Consider the following 26186-nt stretch of genomic DNA (forward strand, 5'->3'; position numbering starts at 1 on the left):
CCCCACTCCTTTTTTCTTGTGTCACGCTCGCCAAAACTGTTGTTCGCCAAAACCGTTTTTGAATATCCAACTCCCCACACTCGTTCTACCGTATAAAACGCTTCCAAGTCTCTTCTACAACCATGACTGCCTCGGAAATCATCCTCGTAAGTGAGCGATTGCATGGGACATTGTCTTGTTTTTCCGGTTTGCGTGAAGTGCCTGTTGCGGAGTTGCCATCTGCATCCGTTTTACCTTGTTCGTTGTGATTTGGACTGATTCTTACTATTCTTGCCCTTCTACTCTAGCATCACTACCAAGGATCTCCTTATGGCGAGAAGATTGTATGTGGTTTGTCGCTTCGTGCTTGCCCAACATCTTTGCCAACATTGTCGCATCTAGGTTTTGGCACTGAACTTGAAGAAGCTCGCATGGAGATCATGCCAAGTCAGCAACATTGTTATGGGAAACACCCGTGAAGTTACCATGTCCTTGACCGGTGGATACAGACGTATTCCAGTACGTTGAAGGAACTGTTGCTTGATTCACATGTTTTCGATTGCTTATAAGGTTTAAAATAGGTACTTCAAATCGGATCAGACATGTTCTGTGACACTGGTGTGTTAACTGGCCTGATGTTCATGTCATTTTGGGGCATTCCTTACATGCAATTTTTTAGCGATGATCTTGATGGAATTGGAAAAGCGCTACCCAACTCCCAGTCTTTTCCCTCCCCACCGCGAAACCGGCAAAGTCGATATCGGATTGTCCTGGATGGTATCTCGATACACAGACTCCAACTTCTTTTCAACCATTGTTTTGTTGATGCCTTGGACTCAGTTGCCTCAGTCGTTTTTGGATGACCGTGAAGGTCTTCGAGGTATGGAATGGCGATTGAGGTTGCAGAGAGGGTGTGGCGCTTACGGTTTGGTTTAGGAGCCAAAATCGATCCTTCTGTCATGGTGAAAGCCGTACCTGGAGCTAAAGATCAATTGAGACTGTGTCTTGGCTGGTTGGAAACTCAATTGAGTGATGGACGTGCATGGATTTTGGATACTACTGGTCCTGGGTTGGCTGATATCCACTGTGGTATGCTGCGTTTCTCTCCAAGTGTTGCAAAGAAAAAAACATTCAAATTACGTATGCATACATAGCCATGAACATCTGGTGGCTCTCCAGCATGAAAACCGCCACAATCGTAGAGATCTTCAACAAGGAAAACTACCCACAAATCTTTGCATGGTACGACCGTCTCCAGTCTACCATCAAGCCAGTCTGGGGTCCTGTAATCACAGAAGCTGAGGCTATGGCTATTGCCAAGTCAACGCCATCTTCAACTGCCGTATCGATTGATCCTAAAGATCCATCGTCTCGTAAAGCTGGAGATTTGCTGGCTATAACTGTTAATGATCAAGTACCAACACCTATTGTGGGCACCTTGGTTGCCACGTCGGCTTACCATGTGTCCATTCGTCGTAAAGATGAAAAATCGGGAGTTGAGACTGTTGTCTCGTTCCCTAGGACTGCTGTTACTGTGTCTCCTGCCCAAAAATTGTAGTTTGGTATAGTTGGATTGGGATAGAATTTGACGAATAAAAATATTCATATAGTAGTGAACTATGAATTTGTGCTTGTTTGTGAGGAATTGACTGTTTTATTGAAATCTGCATATGTGCTACTACATGATATACAACTACCAATGGAAGCAAAAAATACACAGAATCTCCTACCCCTATAAGATCTGCACCTAAGACAGAAAGCAAAACATACAACACATACATAATATACACTAATTTCTTTGTCTAGACCACACTTCGTGCGAAAAGGCACATGACATTGTCGGCCAACCAACAAAACGAAATCCTTCGAACTCTCAACGTCAATGCTTTGATTGGAATATCACTCTTTGACGTGGTTCATTCATCAATCTCATGCAACGGACTGTATCTTGTCGAATACGAGACTTCGTACCAAAAAAAAATTTCTGCCACAGTTCATCAGACACTATATCGTTTAGCCCCAATATTCTTACACCAAGACTGGAGTGCACCTTTGCATGGTATCGACTTCTCAATTCGATAAACGCAGGTTGTGCTTCCTGGTTTTCTTTTGGCGGGTTTCGTTTACATTCACCAGCCATGACTATGAAGCCTGAGATGATTTCGAGTAAAGAATACCGAGAAGAGGCGGGTCAGTATTCTCATGCGGTCTTTACCACACCAACCGTTTCACATACCACAATATCGTGCTGCTTCATCAGCAATTCAGTTCAGAGTGTACTCGTCGAGTCTACTGTTAATGAGTCGAACGTTTTGTGATTGATTTACTGTTAACGAGTCAATGAACAAGCTCAATGCGTCTTGAATGAAACGTTGTTGTCCGAGAATCAGTAGCCCGTGTAGTTCGTTGGCCATTTGTTTGACAGAGCACAAGGGAATGCGAATCTTCATTTGGTGATCTTCCAAAACATATCTCAACTCTCGTCTTCACTCGAAATGATGGCTATATTCACATCCAGAATGTTGGAAGGCAGTGATGTTGGCCATGTCTTTGAAACAGTGTTGGCATCTTTTAAGAATTCGATCTCAAATGATGTTTCGTCGTCGCCGTTCAACTCTGCCCTGAAAGAGAGCTATGAAAGATGTTAGAAGCTTTGTAGTTGCAATCGTGATTATTGGAGAAAAGCTCTTACTTGGCTCACGCTGTCTTCCCAAGTTCAATGACCCGAGAATGCTCTCTAACAGATCGTGATAGTCGTCATCGGCTGCCATCGCTGTGAATTGTTACGTTAGTTAGTACTATGAATGAAGAAGCAACACACCCCACGTCAACAGGCACTGGTGCCGAGTAGCCCATAAAGATTCTACACGTTCATAACACGCGTTCTTTTAATAATGATTTGTATTTTGAAATTCTAATCAGTGAGATGGTGTCGGTGAAGCTTCCTTTGCCTTAAATGGCCACCAAGATGGTGTTGGTTCGATCCACTCTCTTCCTTCTTTGGCCAATTGCTCCTTCCACATTGCGACTGATGCTGGATCCTGTAGAGTAGGAGAGTGTCAGCAATTCGCGATAAAGTCTTCGGGATTAGTTGCTGAATCTTTGAACGTACATGGAATTCCTTTGCCCAAATCATGCTAGGTATCCATCTGTCTGGGTATCGATGCCTCAGCTACAACATGACAGTATCAGTCAGGCAACGTATACGAGATTAAGGGGACGATTCCAAACACACTTCTCTGTCAGCACTGAACTTCCATCCGAATCCCACAATAGTAGCGATTCCAAGACCAGTGACGATAGTGTTTGATACATAGTTTTGTGGTGTTGGCCACCATCCACCATACCACTAGTAGGTAAAAAATGTCAATACACAAATGTTTGATGTTGAAGTCGATGACAAGCTACACTTACCGACCAAACCCACTTTGGATATGGGTAATTGCCTCCGCCTGAACGAAGAACGAGCGATGGTCTCTATAAGCGTATAGGGATAGTATGAGACTCAGAGTTCCTCGTTTAAGAATGATTGCGAGCAAGAATGCAGCAAAACAGCCCAATTTCGACTTCATCAACAAAGCATCTAGTCGTGAACGCCGCATCATTCAAGTAAAAAGCTTGATTGCAGCCATAACTCACCATCTTGACCTTTTGAAACCGGGCTTTCTGTCCTGTTGAGCAAAAACACAACTTTTGGAAGCGAAAATCTCAAACGGTTTGGAAGGGACTTCTCAAAGCATCTCTGCGTATATTACGTGATTCGCTCGTGCAAAACGCAAAACGAAACTGAATACTCGCTCCTTGCTCCTTGTCGCGTTGCATGTCTTCAAACTTGAAAGCAAACTTCAAACTTGATTCCACAGCTCCAACCATGAAACTACTACTATTTACCTTGCTGGGCATGCTCGCATTGTCTTACGCTGCAGAGGATTATATAATTGAAGAAGGTATGCGAGTTGGAACTGAATTCAACTGTCCCAAGCTAACTGTGCCATCTGTTCAGAGTTTTCCAATATCTCGTGTGGAAGTAGCATCAAATTAAAGCATGGATCTTCGTAGGTTCCTCATATACTAGCACACTCCAATTTATCCAATTCTCACACTCTTCTTTCTGTTAGTGGCTATCGGGTACATTTATTTGATCTTCATGATGTTTCCCAAACGAGTTACACTCCTCACACATCGAAATATAGTTGCATTCGCACAGTATTGCTTATGGAAGTGGATCTGGTCAGAACTCTGTCACGGGCTTCCCAAATGGGTAACAATTCACCATCTTTGTCGATTGCTATCATCTATTGCCGAATATCGTATTAGATGCGAGACTTAACTCGCACAATCTACTTAGTGACGATCCAAACTCGTACTTTGTCGTTTACGAAGCTTTTGGTGACAAGCAATGCAGGAGAGGAGTGCCCATAGAGTGTGGTGGAACTGTTCGACTAAAGCATCTAGAGACCAAAAGGTTCCTTCATTCACACCTTCATACGAGCCCACTCTCGAATCAGCAAGAGGTCAGTTGCTATTCTGATACGCTCTCAGACACTGGAGACAACTGGAAGGTAGTGTGTCTCGGATCTGAAAAGATGTGGAAGCGTGAAAAGGAAGTCAGGCTACGTAAGTTGATGCTTGTGACTGATTGCATGGTCTCTCTAAGATCCCACTTGACTCATATTGAACCTGTATTGCTTATTCTTAGAACACGTCGTGACAAGCAAGTACTTGTCTTGCTCTAAAAGTCATCAGTTTAGACATCCAATACCTGGACAACTCGAAATTGGTGAGCCGGAATTGTTGGATTTGATCTGAATCGATTGTATCACAGTGTTTGACTCTGAATTTGCTATAGCTGGCGCGTCAACGGCCTCTGCTGATACGAAATGGACTGTTGAAGAAGGTATCTTCTTTGGTATTCCTGAGTAGTAGAAGAGAAATACTCTGTGTAAATATGTTCTTGCCAAGAAAGTAGATTTCGTGTTTGTATATGTGCTGTGTGTGCGTATGTTTCTGGTGATGATATTTCTGCTCGGTTTCCTGTAGACTCACGTGATTACTATAAAGAAGATCACAGATCACATCTCAAACGGCGAATGCAATACAATTTCAATGCGAGTTCATTGTCCTTTACTTCCAAACTTCCAACTCTCGAAATCACACCTTCCGTTTTACAGCAAATCATGTTGGGGCCAACGGATCCGGTCAACGAGTCATTACAACAGTCGGCTGGGTCTAGTTCTCGTAACTACTTCTTTGAGATTGTTTGAGTCTTCAAGCTTTGGGCTCATCAGCTATTTGATAGATTTTGGCTTTCCCGATTCTGACGACGAATCCTTCCATTCGGCCAAAGAAGATACGGACGATACTTTCATATATGAGAAATCTGAAGCTGAATCTATACCAGAACCCCAACTTGCTGCTTCTTCCTCTGCCACAAGTCCGAACATTTCAACGTCAAATAACGATAGGAAAGACCCTTGGTCAATTCCACCAATAACGGAAATCAAGACACGGAAAGCCTATTCAGGTCCTAGTGAAGAGGCAGAATTGTCGCAAATAGAGGCTGAACTGGAGTTGACTGAAGAAGAATTAGCTGTGAGAGCGATGCAAGTAGTTTCATATCGGAAGCTCTGCTTCTTACACGATTCCCGTTATCATAGACTTTGAAGGGTCGATCCCTTGATGAAAAGGAATCAGGAAATGTTCATTTCAAGAAGCAAGAATACGAGGAAGCCATTGGAAGGTAGCAACATGGCTGAAACGTAGTTTGCAAAGGGAACAACATCACTCGGATTGCTTTGAAACTGTCTTTTCTGTGATATTAGGTATCAGAATGCATTAGATATATGTCCACTTCGCTTCAAATCAGAGAGAGCCGTCTTTCATTCCAACATCGCTGCCTGCCACTTTTTGAAGGTTTGTATTTCAACAACTCTTCGTAAGTTTAGTATTGTTTTACTCATCGTTCTTATTCCATTTACAGCAAGAATGGGAGAAAACAGTATCATCCTGTACAAAAGGTGTGCATAAAGTCGTTGTTTCGAAAGTTTTTTATCCGCTGCACTTTTCTCAACCTTGATTTGCTAGCTATCGAATTGAATCCTGTGTATCTTCAAGCACTACGACGTCGAGCATCAGCTAATGATAAGATTGGAAGGGCCAGCGCGTTGACTTCGGCTTTGGAAGGTTGGTGTCTTGACATGTGAATGTCGTTTGATGCTCGATTTCTCACACATGAATATATTTAGATTACAAGAAGGTTTTGCTATTGGATCCAAGCAACAAGGAGGCTTCCAAAGCCATCAACACGTTGCCGAAACGAATTGAATTGCGAATGGAGGAAGAAAAGGAAGAAATGATGGGTATGTGGTAAAATTGACATATTTAATGCGCAACAAACCGCCGGTACATCAAACTAAACAGCTCACGTTTCAGGTAAACTGAAGGAGCTCGGTAACCAATTTCTCGGAATGTTTGGCATGTCTACTGACAACTTCCAAATGAAACAAGATGAAAAGGGTGGATATTCGCTCAACATTCAAAAATAGAGGCTGGTTTGATCGACTCGTTTCGCACATACAACTAACTTGTAAAATTTTGCATATCCATTAAGTTACTTATATACATTATATGTTGATTGCGGGTGTTTTTACTTTTGTTTCTGTGAGACCGAGATTGACAGGTTCGCGTATTCTTTCGCGTCATATGATCGGAGAGTCCTCATAGTGACTGCATTCATCTGCGGAAATTCCCTCCCAATTGTGTCAGCTGATTTGAAACGTTTCTGTTATTCTCAGACACCAGTTAACCTCAGCTTCCAACACCGACCAATTTCAGAAACAAGGTCGAGAAACAGAACAAGGAAAAAGATCATCAACTTGTAGGATATTTGTATCTAGTGCATCTGATCAGAAACGCACTTGAAACAGCCTCTTTGGGCGAAAGATTTGTTTTGGAAGGTAAATGTGTCAAACTAGGCTTGCGGCCGAAACAAGCTCTCTAACATGTCGATCTCCTTCATTAGAGGTCTATTCCGACTGTTGATCGAGCATACAATAGTCTCCCATTTTGATTGATTCTTGACGAACACGGTCGAGTTGGGGGATCATCATCAAACATCGTGGCAAAATCCAACTTCATCACCAACACAGCAAAAAGTAAATAACGACAGGAATCGAATGATGATGGGCTATAGTCAGAGGCCAAATCATGGAAACACCTTTATGAATACCACCATTCCGAGCTCTCAGCCAAGTGTCTATCAAATGTCATATAACAGTCCCAACATCCCGCGAGATGATTCGATGATGGGCCAAGAGCCAGAAGTCGATTTGACTAGTGTTGATCCCTTGGATGCTTCTGCAATCAGTCAAGTAAGTGTACTGCCACATCAATTGTTTCATCCTTGTCTTACCGTTGACAAGTGAAGCTCGATCACTCGATGATAGTGAAACTGAAAATTACATATGGAATCATCATCCGAGATCATTTTATTGATGATTACACTGAATTTCGCATCATTTCAACACCATTGCTGACTTGGCAATGACATTCGCCAAGTCAGCGATCATTTGTTTTCATTTTCCGTGTTGACTTTCGTGATCATATCTTCATCATCTAACATCATTTTCATCCTCAAGATCGCGGATTTGAGTACCACCTTTATACAAGTCTCCTGGCAGCCACCATCTCTACTTGCCAACAAGGCTGGAGGGACTCAAGCTCGTGCCAGCTTCCGAAACTTTTGTACCGATGTCTTGATGCGAACTGGAGTGACTGGACCCATTGTACTCGTGGCCTTGTGGTTTTTGGAACGTCTTCGACGAAACAATCCAAATGTTCGTGCAGCTCAGGGTGCCGAATTTCGATTATTTGCTACTGCTCTCATGCTTGCCAACAAGGTAAACATAAGTAAATTTGATTTGACTTTGTTGTCTTGTCTTGTATGTGTTGGTTGGATATGGTGAACAAAATGTTGACTTGATGTCTTTGCGATCTATAGGTAATGGATGATCATCGCTTATTGCTCCGATGTTGGTCTCAAGGTAAATTCTTACAAAGATGCTCCTGCTTGAGTGTAAAATGATGCGGATACAGTGGTATCTGGAGGGGGGGGGGGGGGAAAGAAGACTTGGTGTCAGATGTGGTAGTTTTAAGCAATTGTTTGGCGGAAAAGGAACCAAAAAGGACAAAACATACAGTACTGACCATTCTCAACGACTCAACCTCCTAGTGACTGGAATCGAGAGTGCAGAGCTCAATATTATGGAGATTGAATTCCTGAATTCTCTTGGGTACAAGCTTCATATGACGGAGTATGAGTATTATCAATGGTCAGATCGTATCCATATCGAATTACATAGACAACAACAACGTCGATATCAACGCCGTCACGCATCAAGGCCTACTCTAGATGCATCACCAGGATCGTCAGGATCGCCATCATCTCCTGCTGTAATGCACCTCCAACAATATACCCTACCTTCTCCAGTGTACTATCCACCCATCAAAGTCCAACAACCAGAATGTCCTCCAGCAATCGCAACCAAGGGTATACCCGCACCACGGTAAGATCGTATTCGTTGTCCTCTTTTGTTTCGGGTTCTCACTCCACCTGACATTTCCCATTAGATTTTCGCCAATCCGACAAGGAGGCTCAAATTGTGTACCAGCTACCACTGCCGGAATCGATACTACCAAAGTCATTCCAGCTCTAAAACCTCGACACAGTTCCATTCCATCTGGAGGGACTGGAGCAATGACAGCATCGAATAGTATCCATAGCTCCTCAACAACCTTGAAACACATTCCACGAAATCACACAACCACATACCCAATATTTAATACTCAACAACACAACCACACAAACATAGGCACAAGCAATAACATCTACACACCATCAACTGCATCAACCTCACGTTCAACTGCATCGGCCTTTGGTTCAACTGCATCAGCCATGGCACCCAAGTATCAATTCTGGCCGACGAGCTCGTCTGGATCAGGATATGCAACTGGATTTCCTCTTTGTTGAGAAATAAAAGTTTGGTAATTTATAAAAGAATAGAGTTGGTCATCATTGGATGGATGAGAAGAAGAAGCTATCCTCAAAAGGAAACAGAATGTATTGGAAAGCTAGTGACTGGTTGTTGAGGATTGAAGTTGGCTTGATGGGTAAAAGAGAAGGAGCACGGTTTTGCACATAGAAGATCTCGATATAGCTAGTAATTGAAAGCACATATATAATCACCCTATTAAAAAAGCAACCAAAGTCAAGGACGTTTTTGAAAACGAGATTGTTTTGCTTGACACGAAATCAATTCAAATCACGGGCAAACATTCATAACGTCATGACACTGTAGATTCGAATAAATAGATTTCTTCAACTTTTGCAAATTGGGGTTGTCTAGTTCGACGGTTCGACCACACCAAGAACACCAAAACACTAGTAAAAGAGAAGTTACAATGTCGAAGCCATCTGGAAAGAGCAGAGGGGAGCGTAAGCCATGTGAGTACACGTATGGTCCCGTTTACTTGAAATTGGGTTGAACTCGTCTCGAACATTAGAAATGCCCTTGTTTGAACAATGTCACAAATATCAAAAACCATCCTAACATATATTTATTCCCAAAAATTACATAGCTGCTCTAGTTACCGGCTATCTCATAGCCTATAATTTCGCATCTGCAGCCGGATGGGCCTACTCATTTGCACTACTCGCCAAATCAATCATCACAAACCAGTCCTACCAACGCGCTTATTATGATTCGGGAGATGTGGTGCGCTGGGTGCAGACTGCTGCTTCGCTGGAAATTGTTCATGCTCTGCTTGGTACTATTGGAACTTTGGTTGTTTCGTTGTGACGTTGTTGACATTGTTTGGTATTAGGACTCGTCAAGACACCCGTTTCAACAACTGCTATTCAGGTTGCGTCGAGACTGCTGCTGGTTTGGGGGATTATGAATAGTTTTAACGTTACAGAGGTGTGGTTGTGACCATACGTTTTGACATGGTTGTTTGCAGCTGAAATTTGAATTCTTAAAAAGGTTCGAGAACATTGGGCATACTCTACAATGGTCACTGCATGGGCAATCACCGAAGTGACTCGATATGTTTACTATGGGTTTAATTTGATGGGGTTGAATCCAGCTGTGTTGTTATGGGCTAGGTATGCTTCCTTCACCAAACAAAAGTTACACCTAAATTTCAACTTGACGATTTATCAATTACAGGTACACATTCTTCTACATCTTGTACCCCATGGGTGCCGGCTCTGAAGCCATGGAGATCTACAACGCGCTGCCAGCTGCTCGAGCGTACGCAAGCAATGACTACCTGTACTACTTGTTGATGGGTATCATTGCCATCTATCCACCTGGATTTTATGTCATGTATACGCATATGATTGGACAGAGACGTAAATATCTTGGCAAGGCTGCTAGCAAGAAGAAAGCATAGGAAGCTTTGGAATTTTTTTTGGTCATACAAAGAAAAGAGAATCGTTTATATGTAACTGCTGTACAAGCATATATATTGCAAATGGCTTTTTGTTCAAGTTTGAGTTTCGTCTGGAGCTGCTGCTGATTCTTCTTGTTGGTCGGTGGAGGGGACTATGATGCCGTTTAATCGGTCTTCGAGTTCCTTTTTCTTTTCTTTTGCTTTTTGAAGTGTCAGAGTATGAGGGATAGTATCTAAGTGTTGAGAGGAGAATGGCGTTGAGGAAACAAATGTGAACAGCGTATTTGGTTGAGCCGTTCAATGATACCTTCTAGGAAGGCCAAGTTGTCCACTTTTCGTACGGCCATAGCTACATAGATAAAAATATTAGCCATCATTAAATGTGTAAAGAAGATTGTATTGTACTGTAATTTACCAAAGTCCTTGTAGGCAATATGTCTTTTGAAGGAACCAGTTGATCGAGCACATTCCAAAGCCTGTTCGCACAAGTATTGTAAAAAGACCTCCTAGATGCAACAAAGGGATACATGTGAATAACAAAATCATACTGAAGCTAGCTGACATGGAAGTCGGAATCACCCTCAAAAATCAAATAATTTCAACAACACGTAACAACATACCCCAGCCTGAGCAATGGCATACGCAGCATCAGCACTAATATTGCCCATATCAGGATCAGTCCTCATGATTCGCTTGACAGTATTCACAGGCCAGGCAATAGAGCCCTTTTCAGCAGACTCTTTCCTGGTCGGCCTCCTCGAAGACCTATGATAAAATATAAATGTAAATTGATACTATAATTGATCATACTGAACTTGTTTCGAGTAGTACCTGTCTCTATCAGGCGAGTACTCGTTCCAAGTTGTATCGGCAGCAGGAGTTCCTCTAGTCTTGCGCCCACCACGCATAGGCCCTCCAGACGTATTTCGCTGCTGGTTTATTCCTTCGTCCATTTCGATATCTTGGTCGAATGTGTCATCGTCTTGTTGCTGTAAATGTTGTTGTTGATGTTCTGTTTGTTGTTGCGGTCGACGTGAGGGAGACGAAGATATGGATGATGCACGTTGAGATGGCATTTCAGCAAAGCTGGTTTGTCCTTGTTGATTTATAGGTGGGTCTACTGGCTCCTGCTGCAGATGATGATTTGATTCTTGTTGTGAATCTTGTTCGAATGCTTCTTGAGAATGGTTTGGAGAGCTCATTTCGTGATCCATTATTTTATGTACGTGGCTTCTACACTATTGCTAATGCACACGTTTCAGCTTTGACGCTTCCCTAATGTGAATTCTATAACTTCCGCGCAATGATGCAACAACACAAACTCACACGAACTCAGCAGATCTACGAGTTTTCTACGTGAATATTGCAAATATTTACTAGAAGTACAGCTCACAGCGAAACAGGAATGCAAAATATCATCATCCAACTACTGCTAAAATCACTTAATAACAGCTCAACATTAACTAAACCCAACTTCTACAGTAACACCCTCGATCTAGACTTGATTTTCCACCCACAACTTGCGAAGCTCATCATTGTCTTGCTGATCACCACCACCCAGTCTCCCAGAACTACCAACATTTTGCTGCCAAGCCGGGCTACCAATCCAGCTCGGCATGTTTCTATTCAAACTCAAGTCTCCCGGCTCTCGACTTGATCCACCACGTGCATTGGCCCACTCAATTGGATCCTGTGCAGAACTATTGTTAAGTGCTACATCCGACGCGCTCTGCGATAATGGCATTGCTGGTCCGTCTTGAGATGCTTGAGAGTACAAGTCAGAGTACGAGCGGGTTCGTGAGGGCAGTTCGGTGATTGCTGATTCAGGTTTGAGGATTCCGTGGATGGTTCCAGCACCGGCTCCGATTGGCGAGATACTTTGCATCGTTTCGGGACGTCGCATGTTGTAGAGTAGAGGCGATGGAGCGTTTCGACGAGCGGAGGCGGCTGCGGTTGCTGCTGCGATACCTGCTACACCTACTGCACCGGCGGCGACGGCGCCTGTAGCCATAACGGATCTTGCTTGAGGGAGTTGACTGCTTGTCCAAGGGTATTGGCGCGATCGATTGATTCCTGGTCCACCAGAGCCACCAGCACTTCTTGATCCTAGTGCAGAGGCACTTCCAGTCGCTGCTCCTGATCGTCGGCCAAGGATTGTTCGGCCAGTTGCAAAGTAGGATACAAGCACTATAGATCCTAGTGTTGCGACACTGCCAATCGTGATGGCTGCGATCGTAGAAGCTGGAAGTGACGAGGAGCTGTTTGATGTGGTGCCACTTGTACCTGATGTACTACCAGCTACTGTCGAATTCGTTCCATTTGTAGATATTTGGTTGGGAATGGTGGTTATGACCACTCCACTAGCTGGAGACGTTGGAGTGCCAGCTGGCGCTCCGGTTTCCATTGGAGACGGAGAGCCTACTTGGACCATCCCTGTTGGTGATGCCATGATTCCAGTTATAGCATTGATTGCCGTTGCAGCATTCAAGATGGTGGCAGTAGGTGATGCCATTTCGCCTCCAGAAAGACTCGTAGGCGCGATTCCATTAATAGTAGCAGAGGATCCATCACTTGCAATTGCTTGACCTGTTGGTACTGCTAGTGCGGTATTGATTGGATTTGTGGCGATTGTGGGAGATTGCTCGCCAGACATTATGGTAGGTTGCACCATTGTAGGAGATACGCCCATGAAGCCAGCTGGTTGTATCGTCGGAGAGATGGCCATTCCGGTTACTGGACTGCCTTCTGTTGGAGACGAAACCACATAGGTTGGTGAAGGTGCAGTTATTAATGTATCAGTTGGTGAGGTTCCTGTTATTGCTGTATCAGTTGGAGCAATAGACGGTGTCATATTTATTGGCACAGGAGGATAGACTGTAGCTGTACTACCAGCACCATCTGCTGATATCACAGAATACACAGGAGTGGGTGTTGCCGCATTTTCATTGTTTACTACTAGGCGGCATGTGTACTGTGCGAATATGCCATCTAGCGAGATGAGCAGCCATAGGAAGGCCGTGAATCGTTTCTTTAAGGGTGGTTGCATTTGTGTTGGGATTTCAAGAATTGAAGATGCCGGGACCTAGATGAAAGAAGTAGATCCGGTTAGTTCAGCGCATGGATGTTGTAGTTGAGATGTCATACAGTTATGTAGTCCTTCCAATCTTGTCCTAGGACAGCTTGTTATGTTGGTTGGCAGATGAATGAAGGTAAGTTGGCGCGGTTGTTTGTTTTTTACTACTTGATCGGACACCGCATCCAGAAAAAGCAGTCAACATACACATAATCACGAGGAAACGATGTGATCTTGTCGTGTCGGTCGTTGTTCGTGCTGGTAAGCTGCACGATTTGCAAAAGACACACCTTCCAACTTCCAATTAAGAGAATCTCCACTTTTACGAAAAGCAATAGGGAATGAGTCTAATACACGTTTGGCCTAGACTGCCGTTCAAATATCACGGAAAGCACCCAGTATCAGTAACCGATATTGAAAATGAGCACGTCTTGACGAGGTACAGGTGCTTCATCAAAAGCAAGCTCGAATGGAGTTTTACTGACTTTGCGACAACATAGGTGGTATTATCCTGCCACATCGGAAGGAGATCATCCAGGGATCGCTTGGCTACCGTCTCGTTATCATGCATTCGGCCTGTAAGGCCCCGGAGAATCTCACATTGCTTACTCAAATCTCATTTTGGAGCTTAAGCTCAACCATGGTGCAGTTTTCGATCAGGAGCTAACCTCAATCTGAAATTTTGCATAGCGGCCACTTCCTTAAACTCTCGAAATTCGCCTCCTTCCCAATATACCAATATCTGTGGACTTTCAACTCCCCAGTTGCTCGAGATGCTCCAGTTGCAAATCTGTTTTGCAACAGCGGAGACTCGGTAAAGCTTCCTGTCGTGATCTTCTCACATGGGCTGGCTGGTAATCGAAGCATGTATTCATCGTTGTGCGGTGATCTCGCTTCTCGAGGGTTTGTGGTCGTGGCACTCGAGCACAAGGATGGAAGTGCTTGTGCATATGTGGGCAGCGACGAGAAGCCAATTTTGTATCAGAGGCCCGTTGGGAATGACGATGAACTGCTGGCCTTTCGACGAAAGCAAGTTGAAGAAAGAGTAAGGATAATCAACAAAAGCAATTGAAACACACCCCTCGTCTTACGATCTCCCTATCTTGACAGTCTCAAGATGTAAAGTATGTCTTGGAGATGCTGCACAATTTAAACGCTGGGACTCCTGTTGAGAATAAAATGACTCGAAAGATTTCAACCTTCGAGCAAAAGGGTTTCCAAAACAAACTCTCACTCGATAATATGGTCATGATGGGTCACTCTTTTGGAGTATGTACTTTTAGCCTTGCTATTTAAACTACAATGCCCCATTAACACAAAAAAACTACATCAGGCTGCAACGGCTATAACAGTTCTACAACAAACCAACAACTTCAAATGCGGCGTGCTGCTAGATAGTTGGTGTTATGCTATCGAGCCTACCCCATCCATCACTGTCCCAATGCTCTCAGTCAATTCGGAAACCTTCCATTGGCCTGAGAATCTTCAAAGTCTGCAGCATGTTTTGTCTGGTGGAAATCCAAACAATACCTTTGTTACATTACGAGGAACTGGACATCAGGTAGGCATACACTCGTGTAGCTTTGTGATATAGTCTGACATTAGAACAATAACGACACGTGGCATATCTGTTTTAGGACGCCAGCGATATGCCATCGCTCGTGCCACATGTTTTGCTCAAGTATATGGGACGCTCTATATCCGCTGATCCATGTCGGGCTCTGGACATGCAATCGGTCGTTATTACTGAATTCCTTCGCCGAAATTTGGGAATGTCTGGCGTCGACTTGCCGGATTATTCTTCAAAGATCAAGGATCTCGCCCGTAAAGATGTGGTATTAGGTATTCAGGAAACATACTTCAAAGGACTGCTTTGAATCATTGCTGGGCTGAAACTGTTGGAAATCTGCTTGTAAATTTTGTAGCGCGTAAAAAGTAGTTTAGAATCGTTTAGAATAGATTTGCTGATACTATATTTGAACAAAGTATGGGTGATGTCGCGAGCTTGTACCGGACCTTGTCCTCGTTGCGGCTCAACGCAAAAACACGCACTTTGGCGAAAGAGATGCAATGTTCTTTGTTAGTGGGAGTGCCAAAGTTCTCAGTGGTCCCGTGGATGGCAGCACGATCGGTAGCAGTGTAGACAGTCTCTCCGTGCTTGCTCTGCGCAAATGTCCAGGACACGAATTGTTTGCCACGATTACAGCAAACACAATTCAATTATGGTCGAGTCGCGTAAGTTAACTATAATTTTGGAATATTTGTAATGTGTCCCGATCTACTTTGCCTCGTTTTATAATCACTTGCCCGTGTTTGGACAAGGCATCAAAACATTAAATCACTTGTCACTTTAGCCAAATGTGGTCTTGTCGCAGGTGCAAAGAGGCGAGGCTACCCTTAATGAGGACGGAGAGAACTCGGATATTATGTGGAAGCCAGATGCTACCGGTCTAGTCGTACTGGTGAAACTCTGTTCGTCACTTTTACAAGAGGGCCAACGTGTCTTGACACTTCTTTTGTATTCTAGACAACCAGTGGATTTCTTCATTTTTATGACGTGGTTGAAGGTTCAGACACGATGCTCGATTACGACTTTGCTTCTTCGCACCACTACATGACAGGACCCGGTGAAGGACATAAACTAGACGACCTCTCACTCCGATTTAGAATGGCACTTGAAATAGATACCAGTGTGCAGTGGTAAATGCTATTTCGGATTCGGGGGGTCATCGAACGCGTGCTGACACCTTTAAATTTTGTAGTGGTGTGGGTTTACAAAACGATCTTCTCGTATGTACTCGTGATTCTCCATCTCTCTTATCACTGACGTGGAATGGGGAAGTCAAGCTTGAGGCGTCTGTTGTGCTTGCTAATCTGGACTTTCAGGGGCAAGCGCAAGAAGGTGGTTAAAAAAAATCAATGCTTTGATGCCATTTTAACAGCTCACACCTAATGCAACACAAAAATAAAATAGTGGTCATCCAGATTGTGCTGTATCCAGGCCGAGACATGTTTGGCTGGATTACAGGCAAAGGCCGTGCGTTTGTAGCACAACGTATCCTTGTGCCGACTGATGCAGAGACGTCCTCTTATTCCTGGACTGGTGTCTGTATATACAACCAGGATAGCGCAGCATCTAGTGCAACATGTATATCTTTTAATGCCAGATTCTCGTTGGTTGCTGTGGGAGCGGCCGAGTAAGTCAGCCAAGTTTGCAATGAAGGATTCGATTTTCGTCAATGACGATTCTTTTTTTAGCGGAACGATATATGTATATTCCATAACAGAGGATCGCCAAAGTCTTCGGACGTCACATCGTCTAGAGCTTCCAAAGACCGTTTCGTCGTATCTGCATCATACTGTTGGGCCAGTGACATCAATGGATTGGTCGGAAGATGGTTACGCGCTGGCAGCTGGGTGGAAATTTGGTGGGATGGCTATATGGTCGGTATTTGGAAGGCTGCTGATGAGTACCATTTCGGAGGACACGAGTATACAGACACCGTAAGACATGCATTTGGATAGTTTCTACTTATATTTTGCCAAACCTCTGAACATGTCTGGTTTATAGTGCAAACGGGTCCGCTGGTCAATTAGAAGATTACTTCCATGGGGTGCAAGACCTGGTACTTTGTTTTCACAATGTCCTCACAGCTTTTAGTTCTTCCAATTTACTTCCCACGACGCCTTCTAGTTTTGGGGAACGGGTGACTTTGATTTATACGTTCTTCCTGGTCCCGGGTTAATGTCAGGTAAACACTTTCCAAGGTATGCAATATTGACCTTTATACTCACAGATTCTGCTACTTTAGGTTCACGCAACGATATATACGTGATACCATTGCTGAAAACACCCCTGACCACCAACAGCAACCCTGTAAGATGCGTTTGAGAATGATCTCAAACATGGATCTGCAAACTCATATGATTGTTTTCCTCTGTCTGGAACTGCAGGATAATAGTCGGAATGTGTTTCTCATTGGTGAAGATAGGCTGCTCCTGTATGAGGGAAATAATTCGGAATTTAATGTTACAGATTTAGACCTGATACAATGGGATACTGTTCAAGTGAGATGTTGCCTTAACCCAAACAAAAAGAAGGATTAATTTTTGTATGAATATTTTCTTAGGCACCTCAATCTTATATAACCTCGAATTGGCCAATACGGGTAATGCAATTGAGTTTTGATCACTTTTGCAATTCTATCGTGGGGAATTTTTTTGCTGACATGATTACTTTTCTCAGTTTGCTGCAATCAACTCGACAGGGCATTATATTGCCGTTGCTGGTACATTCGGCTTAGCACATTATGATAAGGCATCCAGTCGGTGGAAACTGTTTGGCAATGAGCAACAGGTGCGTCGTCTCACTTCAACGTATATTGACGGGCTAAAATCGCTTTTTGGTTGTTAGGAACAAAGTTTCTCGATTCGTGGTGGTATGGTTTGGTTTAAAAGTCTTTTAATTGCTGCCTGTGTCAACAATGATTCCGGTGACCACGAGGTAATTTACATCCAAAATTCCCCCACAAGCAATATTCATCTGATACGCCGACTTTGCCAAATTAGCTACGGCTGTTTTCGCGTGATGCCAATCTTGATACATCGCAAGCGTTGCTGTCGCACCACCTTATTAGTGAAGCTATTACTCTGTCATCGTTAGACTCTCATATTCTCATTTATTCTGCCGACAGTGTGTTGAGACATTATAGTATTGTCACTGGATCAGGTAATGTTGTCATTCATTGCGTGTATTGTATCAAGGTTCTGAATGATTCATCTCACGTCCACTTTTTCTTCGCAAAGTCGGTAGACCATCCTTCCACCTCCATCAACAGATAAATTTTGTTGATATCATCTCTAATCCCTGGTCTGTCCAATCTGTCGCATGGATACCCCCATTCAGAGAAGCTACTCTGGAAACAATAAAAACAAGTCCCATTTTGATATTAAAGAGTGGGGAATTGAGCGTGCTAAAAGAGTCGCCAAAACATGATTGGGAGCATATGGTTTTGGCCAACCATATTGAACATTTCTTCGTGTCAAAGCCCTTGGAGAGGGCAGCTGGAATGCATCATTCGTTATGGGCTTTTGATGGCGCTGGAGTTAAGGTAGTGAACAAAAAAAGCAGGTGTAGTTTTTCACTAAAACATGATGTATTTCTGACTTGTTTATGTAGATATGGGCTAATATTATTACGGATGACACGATGCTACCTGAAGCATGGCCTCCCACAAAGAATTGGAATGAAGATATCAGAATGGAACTTGATTTTTATCCATTGAGTAAGGAAAGCCCTCGGTGAAAGAGATGGAGAGGCTGTTGCTAATATTATTGTGTTTGCCCTTTGTTATAGCGGTCATGATGCACCGTGCCATTATCATGGGCATCGAACAAAGAATGGCCTTACGGAATTCGGTGCAGTGTACATTTTACAAGTTGGAAACCAAAGTATGGCAATAGCTCTCGTGGTTTCGTGGGTCGTAACCACAAGAAACAACAGACTAACACCGGATTTGTATAGACTCATTTGTATTTGCATCACATCATCAGATATGTTTTATCCAGAGGGTAAGCATCGTCTTCAGATTAATACTAGTAGACTGACAACCTGTTTTTTGGTATATTAGGATGGAGGAGGAAGCAGTCGCATTTGCAGCAGGATTTCGTCATTTACAATATTTTGGACATTCTCTCGAAATGCTACTACATCAGGTGTTGGAGGAAGAAGCAGAGACTTTTGCTGGTTTCTCTCAAGGTATGCTTAACAAAACGACAAGGCCGAGTGTACTATGTAAAGTACTCATCTCTTCTCAGGTGCTCTTCTGCCATGTATTGCACGATTTTTGGAAGCATTCCCACATCACCTTGATGTCATTGTTCGATGTGCACGCAAGACGGAAGTTGCCTTGTGGGAATATTTCTTCTCGATTGTTGGAGATGCGAAGGAACTGTTCTCTGTAAGACGTCAGGATAAAGCGTTCTTTTATTTCGGTTTTTTGTGTAAGCTTACCCCTTCGATTTTTTCTCTTTAGCAATGTTTACAAAGCGGTGCTCTGGATACTGCCACAAGCTATCTTATTATCATCCAAACGCTGGAACCTGCTGCTGTTAGTGGAAAACTTGCAATTCAGTTGCTGGAGAAGGCTTTTGAGATGGAAGACTTTGAGGTTTGACTTATATCGAGTTTGCAAAAAAAGGACCGAAACTGGTTCTTATGCTTTTGCTCGTAGACTGGCAAGGAGCTGGTTCGTTTCTTGTCGTCAATTGATGGTGAGCGACAACGCTTTTGCAAAATCAATCACGACTGTCCGCTCAATTTGAAACATTCTAGGAATGCCACGCTCAGCTGATGAGAAACATCATATCTCTCCATCAACAACAAACGGAGTAACTTCGAAAGGCGACTCGTTGGCGGAAGACCACAAGCATCTGGAGGCTCAGATTTCAATGTCCATGCATGATGGAACTGATTTGGTATGCTCAAGCCAATTTGGTGGAAGACTCTGGAGTTTTTTTGTTGCAAGCTGATGTTGTTCTCTTCATAGTTTTATATCGAAATCCTCATAAGTAAGCATGCTCGCAAGCTCATGGCCAAACAAAGAGTGCGAGCATTAGGTCGATTTGCTTCGCAGCTCTCGTTCCCTCTGATAAAATGGCTGAAACGTGAGAGGTAAATCACCTCGTACGAGTTGTAGCATTGTTGTCATCTTTCGACCAATTCCTTTTTTCCGTAGGAATCGATCTGCGATGTTTGATGATTGGCATGGAGCACTCATGTCTTTACATGAACAGTTCGAACGGCCTCTTCCAAGTAAGATGTCAAAATTGCGACTTTCTACTTTCCATTCTTCATCATTAACATGCTGCCTTTCTTTTCACTAGCCGAAGCTGCAATCCTAGCAGGAGATCGCACCACTTCTTCCCCAACGCGAAAAGGAAGCTTCACACCCTTCGCAGAAACCACATCAGCATCCTCAGTATCAAGTCTCTTTGACGACAATTCTCCCAACGGTCCCGCCTCTGCACACCCCTCAACATCCCCATCATCGGTAAAGGCACCACGTAAGCGAGCAAACACGCTCCCTTCATCTCAAGTCTCCGATCTAGTCACAGATCCCAATACACATACCGATGAAGACGAAGAGCTGCAGGCCATGATCAGAACAACCAGGGAAGCGGAATGCTGGGAATGGTGTATTATTCTGGCATCGTTTGCGATGGATGTTGGGACGCTGCTGGAGGCTCTGTCGGAGGAGGATGGGCCGGCTGCTGGGTTGAGGAATAAGTGGCGGGGTGCATTGATGAACACGAATAGGTATTTATCAGGATATTAAACGTCATTGGAGTGGACCTCCATTCGATGGTAATAGTTGCCAGTTATTTATTTTCGCTTTTGACACTTTATTTCTCAACGTAGTCGTGGTTATCAGCAGCTGCTTACAATAGTAGAGAAAGAACTAATATCCAAATCTCAAGCGGTACCGTGAACTAGGTATGCAGACAAATCTGTAAATATATGTATTTATTTTGCCCAAAGAAAAATTCTATCTATGTATATAAAATTGATTGCGCGTAGCAGTTTACGGTTTCAATGGGTATGCTTTTAAGACTTCACGCCTTATCAAGCGCACTTCTAAAGATCTGCAATAAATCATTCTCTTCTTCCAACCCCACACTGACTCGCACCAGATTTCGAGATACACCATACTCTTCAGCCCAGTCTAATTCACCGTAGTGTGCAAGTATGGTGTATGGGCTTGCAAGGGTAAAGTTGGTACCGAGCGATGGCCCTTTTGCACAGTGGAGATCATCGTAAAATGCAACGTGCGAGTATTGTGGGTGTAAGACGATGGAGAGGAGGCCGCCATATCCGCCTGCAGGTAGTTTACAGGCGTTATAGTTTTCGGTTGTTATGTATTTGGGGTAGAATACGTTCATGACTATAATGCGGAAAAGTGTTAAAAATGACCCTATTTATGAAAGTTTTCTTGTCGGCTCTGTCACATTGAGTGGGCTTACCCTTTGGATGATTGACCAAGAAACCAGCCAGAGCTTCAGCACTTTGATTAATGATATGGATACGATGCTGGAATGTCCTAGAGTTGCGTTCCAAAAATACAGCATCTTCTACCCATAACGAGTCCGAGTATTCCGTCTTGAGCAAGTCTTTGAGTTGGGCATAGTATCTCCCTTTAGGATTCAATACCAAACTAGAAAATCGAACAATTCGTTACGTAAACCGTCTGACATCCTAAGTGCGGCACATAGATTTTTTGGTCGTACCTTCCACCCATAACATTCGAATCCCCACTAAACACCTTTGTCAAACTTGACACGACGACATCAGCATGCTGCAGTACATCCACATTTACAAAATTCCCGATTGTCTCGTCGACTATGATAAGAAATCCGTATTGATTTGCCAATGCGCGGATGCGGGTCAAGTCAGCAGAGCCGAGTAATGGGTTTGATGGGAATTCACAAAATAAGGCTGAGATGGATTCTGTTTTAGCGAGTGTTTCGAGTTGTTGGTAGTCGGCGGGTGATCCAAAACCTAGGAAGTGGACTCCTGGACCAATCTTTTCTTGTATCTTTAACGTATCCAGATAAGGGAAACTTTTTGATGAGAAATATCATTAGCCATCACCGTGGCGAAACATGATATGAAGTTTTCGGAAAAGAATTTGCAAGTCAATTACCCAAATTGTACACTTTTGAGGTTTGGCCTGATCTTCATAACGAGTCGATGAGCATTATATATAGTACTCATACCCGTTGGGAACAAGAAAACATCGTCTTCAGTAACACCTCGTAACGACTTCCTCTCGTGGCTTTCATCAAGATTTTTATCCGTCTTTGCATCATCAGACTCGGATTCAACCACTAGATCTCCAACAATACCCGCAATGCGTTTCCGCAACAACCCTTTAGCATTATCCGCATCTCGCACTTCCAAATTCCTCCCAAATCGTTCCTCTACAAACAATTCCTCATCCCTAGCACTTGCCACATCATCAGCCGTTTGAGCAGCCGCGACTTGTGCATCGACTCGATAAGCACCTAGCCTATATCTCGGGTTTGTTCCGGATCCACGCACACCAGGTCCTTGCTGTGCAGCAGCTTCCGAGTCTTCCAGCACACGTAACGCGTGTTGAGCAAATCGGGACGAGATGCCTTCACCTGAATGCTGCCAGAACTGTTTGGCTAGTGATGCGTATGTGCGAGAGTATAGGACTATATGTAATCGTGCTGGGATTCCAGATAGGGGATGTGAGTCGTCGGCCATGAGGAGATCGAGTTCTGCTAGTCGGATTCGTTGAGTGGTGGGTGATGACGGCGAGTCTGCACTAGCTCGACGGTTTATAAATTCACGACATTCTTCAGCGGCTCGTCGACATGGGAAGACGAGACATGTTTCCTCGGGTTTGGCAAAGCGCTTTTCACAGAGTGTTATCAGCTGTTTGGCAGAGCAGCAAAAAAACTAGTGAGTAATCTGGCACCACGTATTGTAAAGAGAGACTTGTCAACTTACTTGTTTGATTTGACGATGGTATACGAAACGTGGATAACCACTCTTGAGCTGTCCGTGAAGAACAGGATCTCCTTCTTCATATAGCACATTGTCCTTCCAAGTTGGTAGCGCTACCGAGACCGCTAAAAGTACGAAGAAATAGGCTTAGAATACATGTACGATCGAGTGTATCAAGCTAGGTCGTCCATGTCAAGCTTGTTTGAAGGGTTTGATAACAATCAAAGGCTTTTTCTCTCAAATGTCAGATAGATTTACAGATACAGAGAGCTAAGCTTGCTGATCAGCTCCGACAACATGAATGCACAAAGTTGCCGGGAAATGAAAAGTCTGTTCCTGATACTGTGCATCGTAGTGGCAAACTCTCATTGCGAAAAAAAAAACTGAAATTTAACGACTTGCCATGAGGAGTATTTGATGGGATGGATGTCCCTAACGGAGAACATTGCGTTATCTTGGGCCGCCTTAGTGCTAGCTCTTCGATCTGGAGCATCCTTGGATCCAGAAATCCTGTAGGCTTCTTTAGCGTATGTATTGCGTGACTCGCTCCTGATGACTGGTCGGGATTTCAAAAATCGTTTAGACTAGCTGGAAAGATTTGACATGTAAAAGGGCAGAAGCTCGTGTATTCTCACTGATAATTGACCTATATATGGCTCAACAACGCGCAGAATCCTCCAGATCGCGTCCTAAGTCCATTGCAACCGTGTTCCATGTACACATGTTTTATATTCTTTGAATATCGTTCACAATGGTTGTTGAGGGATCTATGGTATAGATTCTTTACAAATCTTGTCGTTTCAAATAACCTGTTAATAATATAAGTCCTTTTCTACATTCAACCTCCTCCACCCTCTCTCTCTCGTCCTGTACACAATCTCCGTATTTACATTTCCATCTGATCCACGCAGCTGGGATCCGCCTTCTTCTCTTGTAGTGCCTCTTCCCATTCAGCATCGAATAAGTCATCCTTGATCAAGGAATCTTCACCACCAGTTGTGTCATTCAAAGCAGTACTATCACCATTTTCAGAGTTGGGAATGACCGTTGGTCGATCACCATTCTTGTAGAATCGATAGAGTTCACGATCAGACACCAGCCAACTTGGGAACTTTTGTTGAATCAAACAAGACCTAGCGCTTTTGTAATCCGATTTTACGAGCTTCAAGTCCAAATACGTAGTTTGAGGTGTTAGGCGGCTAAAAATGCGTTAAAGGTATATGTTAGCCAATGACATTGGACAGTATAAACTCTTTTCTTCTGCAATCAAGAGGCGGCAAATTTGGCAAACTTCTCACAATTACTCCAATTTTGCCAACAAAGCTTACCGTAAGATACAATGATCAGAACCCACCCAATCTGGCAAAGCATCCAACAATTCGTGTAGAGCCTTGAGCATGTGAAGACGAGAAACAAATGGGGAGAATTCAGGTTTGATTCTATAGGTAGTTCTATCGGGTTTGGGCGTGCCCATCTTCCTGCCCTGGACAATCTCATCAACAATTGGAGTAGAAAAAAAGATGTGTTTGACGTAATTGATTTGAGGATAATATGCTACAGCATTTGGTGATGGTTTGATCGATGCACCAGGTGTCTTTGCTGCATTTGATTCCACCGTGTTACGAGAGTACGGGAATTCAACTTCTGTATGGAAGAAGCTTGGTTGGTGTACAAAGTAGAATGATGGAAGACCTGTGATTCCTTGTACACGATCGAATATGGCACGTTGAAGAGATTGTGGGTGGAACAAGTCACCGATGATGATGGAGGAGAGATACATCGGAGCAACAAGACTACTTTGAATGGCACCGTTCAAACCTAATACATTCCATCGAGCAATTTTGTCACTGCAAGAGAGGCTTTCTGTTGGCGACGCATCGTTCCTTCCAGGCTTTGTTCGTAAAGCACCCAATAGTTGATAATCCATACGACCTAAAATACGAGTCATGAGTACAGAGTCATTCAATTTGTACTAGGTTGTTAAGCTTACCGCGAGCGAGAGGTGCAGTTGTATCGTCAGTTGATGACGTGTCATGGTTTTGAGCGTTGTCCACATTTTTTGCATTCAAATCTGGCTTTATGGTGGTTGATGATGATGAGTTGTCATCACTATATGATCGTTCGTATCCCATGGCGTCAGGCTTGTTGAGTTCTGATACGGTTTCATCGACCGTAGCGGGTTGCTTCCCCTTGGTTTTGACTTTATGATCTGCCCTTTTCTGTTCATTCAGAGTACGAGCTTCGTCAGACTGAGCTTGATCCAAGGATACTGTTGAGCAATCGCCACCTTTTCAATGAGGCAGAATGAGTGCCAACCAAGTTTCTTTCAAGAACTATAACAAGGGGTAGAGCACATAACTTACAAGGAGCCTGAGAAGAGTAGAGATGAAGAGAGATCCAGCGATGCATCACGAATGTGTATGGAGAGCCAAGAGGAGCAAGTTTGAGTATCTTTGATTCATTCTTCAAGGCAAGTTTCATTTCCCTGTACATGTATCTAAGCAGAGAATATAAATGAGTTAGAGTTGTATGCTTTTGATTGGTAGTGACTGCAGTCCACCACGTGAAATTGACTGTCAAGTTCGTTCAAACAAACACGGAGCAAACGTACCTGACGAATGCTCTACGAGCGAGGACTTCTGCATGGCTATCATGTACGAGTTCACCATTCTTGGAGTAAGATGACTTTGGCAGGACTCCAGTACCGGATCTATGGCAGAGCATTGGATGTAAATGATTGATTCCAAACGTGGTGGATGTGGGTAGGATGCACACCCTAGACCAGCGACATAGTAGATGGGACCGAATCTGATGACAATAGCAGAGAGCACAGTCCATTCGAATTTTGGATTTGGGTCGTTTGGATCAATCGAGGTGCGTGGTTTGCCTTTCGCAGGTAGCTTGGTGTAAGTATCCATTACAACATTAGCTACTCTTCGAGCATGATATTGATCATATTGCCATGAATTTTCACGCCACGTCCTGCCAGGAAACTGCTTCTTTTTCTGCATCTTGGTCTCTGGAGTGCACAACCTGTGGTGTTGTTTGCACTACGGCCAGTTCTGACAGTTGAGAGCAGCTGAGAGGTTGTTTAGCTGCACGTTAGCTATATCAATCATAAATCATTCCTGGATCTAGATCGTTATCGAT

General features: G+C 43.6%; 8 protein-coding genes across 8 annotated transcripts; 5 read left to right on the top strand and 3 right to left on the bottom strand.

Moving 5' to 3' along the window:
- Positions 1-2897: 2897 nt before the first annotated feature.
- Positions 2898-3621, bottom strand: SmJEL517_g05536 (uncharacterized protein; the record flags this gene model as incomplete). The annotated part of the gene is made up of 5 exons (XM_031171462.1): positions 2898-3020; positions 3092-3151; positions 3215-3328; positions 3394-3456; positions 3619-3621. The coding sequence occupies 5 exons, from the start codon at positions 3619-3621 to the stop codon at positions 2898-2900; spliced, it is 363 nt and encodes a 120-aa protein (XP_031022544.1).
- Positions 3622-3850: 229 nt separating this feature from the next.
- SmJEL517_g05537 (uncharacterized protein) lies at positions 3851-4902 on the top strand (the record flags this gene model as incomplete). Its single annotated transcript, XM_031171463.1, has 7 exons — positions 3851-3926; positions 3983-4034; positions 4098-4107; positions 4173-4240; positions 4328-4596; positions 4679-4759; positions 4805-4902. 7 exons carry the CDS (start codon positions 3851-3853, stop codon positions 4900-4902), a joined length of 654 nt encoding a protein of 217 aa, XP_031022545.1.
- Positions 4903-5156: 254 nt separating this feature from the next.
- On the top strand, positions 5157-6524 carry SmJEL517_g05538 (uncharacterized protein; the record flags this gene model as incomplete). Its single annotated transcript, XM_031171464.1, has 8 exons — positions 5157-5217; positions 5279-5571; positions 5637-5719; positions 5802-5892; positions 5960-5996; positions 6064-6162; positions 6225-6338; positions 6412-6524. The coding sequence occupies 8 exons, from the start codon at positions 5157-5159 to the stop codon at positions 6522-6524; spliced, it is 891 nt and encodes a 296-aa protein (XP_031022537.1).
- A 2914-nt stretch (positions 6525-9438) lies between these two features.
- Positions 9439-10431, top strand: PHS1 (very-long-chain (3R)-3-hydroxyacyl-CoA dehydratase; the record flags this gene model as incomplete). Its single annotated transcript, XM_031171465.1, has 5 exons — positions 9439-9481; positions 9616-9804; positions 9862-9956; positions 10020-10141; positions 10206-10431. The coding sequence occupies 5 exons, from the start codon at positions 9439-9441 to the stop codon at positions 10429-10431; spliced, it is 675 nt and encodes a 224-aa protein (XP_031022538.1).
- A 3414-nt stretch (positions 10432-13845) lies between these two features.
- Positions 13846-15381, top strand: SmJEL517_g05540 (1-alkyl-2-acetylglycerophosphocholine esterase; the record flags this gene model as incomplete). Its single annotated transcript, XM_031171466.1, has 6 exons — positions 13846-13943; positions 14005-14082; positions 14195-14549; positions 14615-14773; positions 14838-15065; positions 15142-15381. The coding sequence occupies 6 exons, from the start codon at positions 13846-13848 to the stop codon at positions 15379-15381; spliced, it is 1158 nt and encodes a 385-aa protein (XP_031022560.1).
- A 193-nt stretch (positions 15382-15574) lies between these two features.
- SmJEL517_g05541 (uncharacterized protein) lies at positions 15575-20841 on the top strand (the record flags this gene model as incomplete). The annotated part of the gene is made up of 26 exons (XM_031171467.1): positions 15575-15739; positions 15859-15966; positions 16032-16204; positions 16267-16406; positions 16479-16701; positions 16763-17008; positions 17076-17130; positions 17199-17256; positions 17317-17381; positions 17459-17572; positions 17635-17673; positions 17751-17861; positions 17919-18008; positions 18074-18233; positions 18311-18615; positions 18684-18789; positions 18861-18955; positions 19029-19075; positions 19135-19262; positions 19322-19464; positions 19540-19674; positions 19738-19777; positions 19839-19981; positions 20053-20177; positions 20242-20318; positions 20390-20841. The coding sequence occupies 26 exons, from the start codon at positions 15575-15577 to the stop codon at positions 20839-20841; spliced, it is 3543 nt and encodes a 1180-aa protein (XP_031022559.1).
- Positions 20842-21118: 277 nt separating this feature from the next.
- On the bottom strand, positions 21119-23529 carry SmJEL517_g05542 (uncharacterized protein; the record flags this gene model as incomplete). Its single annotated transcript, XM_031171468.1, has 6 exons — positions 21119-21447; positions 21527-21717; positions 21791-22123; positions 22207-22964; positions 23040-23161; positions 23421-23529. The coding sequence occupies 6 exons, from the start codon at positions 23527-23529 to the stop codon at positions 21119-21121; spliced, it is 1842 nt and encodes a 613-aa protein (XP_031022562.1).
- A 393-nt stretch (positions 23530-23922) lies between these two features.
- SmJEL517_g05543 (uncharacterized protein) lies at positions 23923-26047 on the bottom strand (the record flags this gene model as incomplete). The annotated part of the gene is made up of 6 exons (XM_031171469.1): positions 23923-24235; positions 24365-24968; positions 25027-25323; positions 25400-25533; positions 25648-25746; positions 25812-26047. 6 exons carry the CDS (start codon positions 26045-26047, stop codon positions 23923-23925), a joined length of 1683 nt encoding a protein of 560 aa, XP_031022561.1.
- Positions 26048-26186: the final 139 nt, after the last annotated feature.

Source organism: Synchytrium microbalum, assembly GCF_006535985.1.
Source record: "Synchytrium microbalum strain JEL517 chromosome Unknown SmJEL517_scf0052, whole genome shotgun sequence".
Taxonomy (NCBI): Eukaryota; Fungi; Chytridiomycota; class Chytridiomycetes; order Synchytriales; family Synchytriaceae; genus Synchytrium; species Synchytrium microbalum.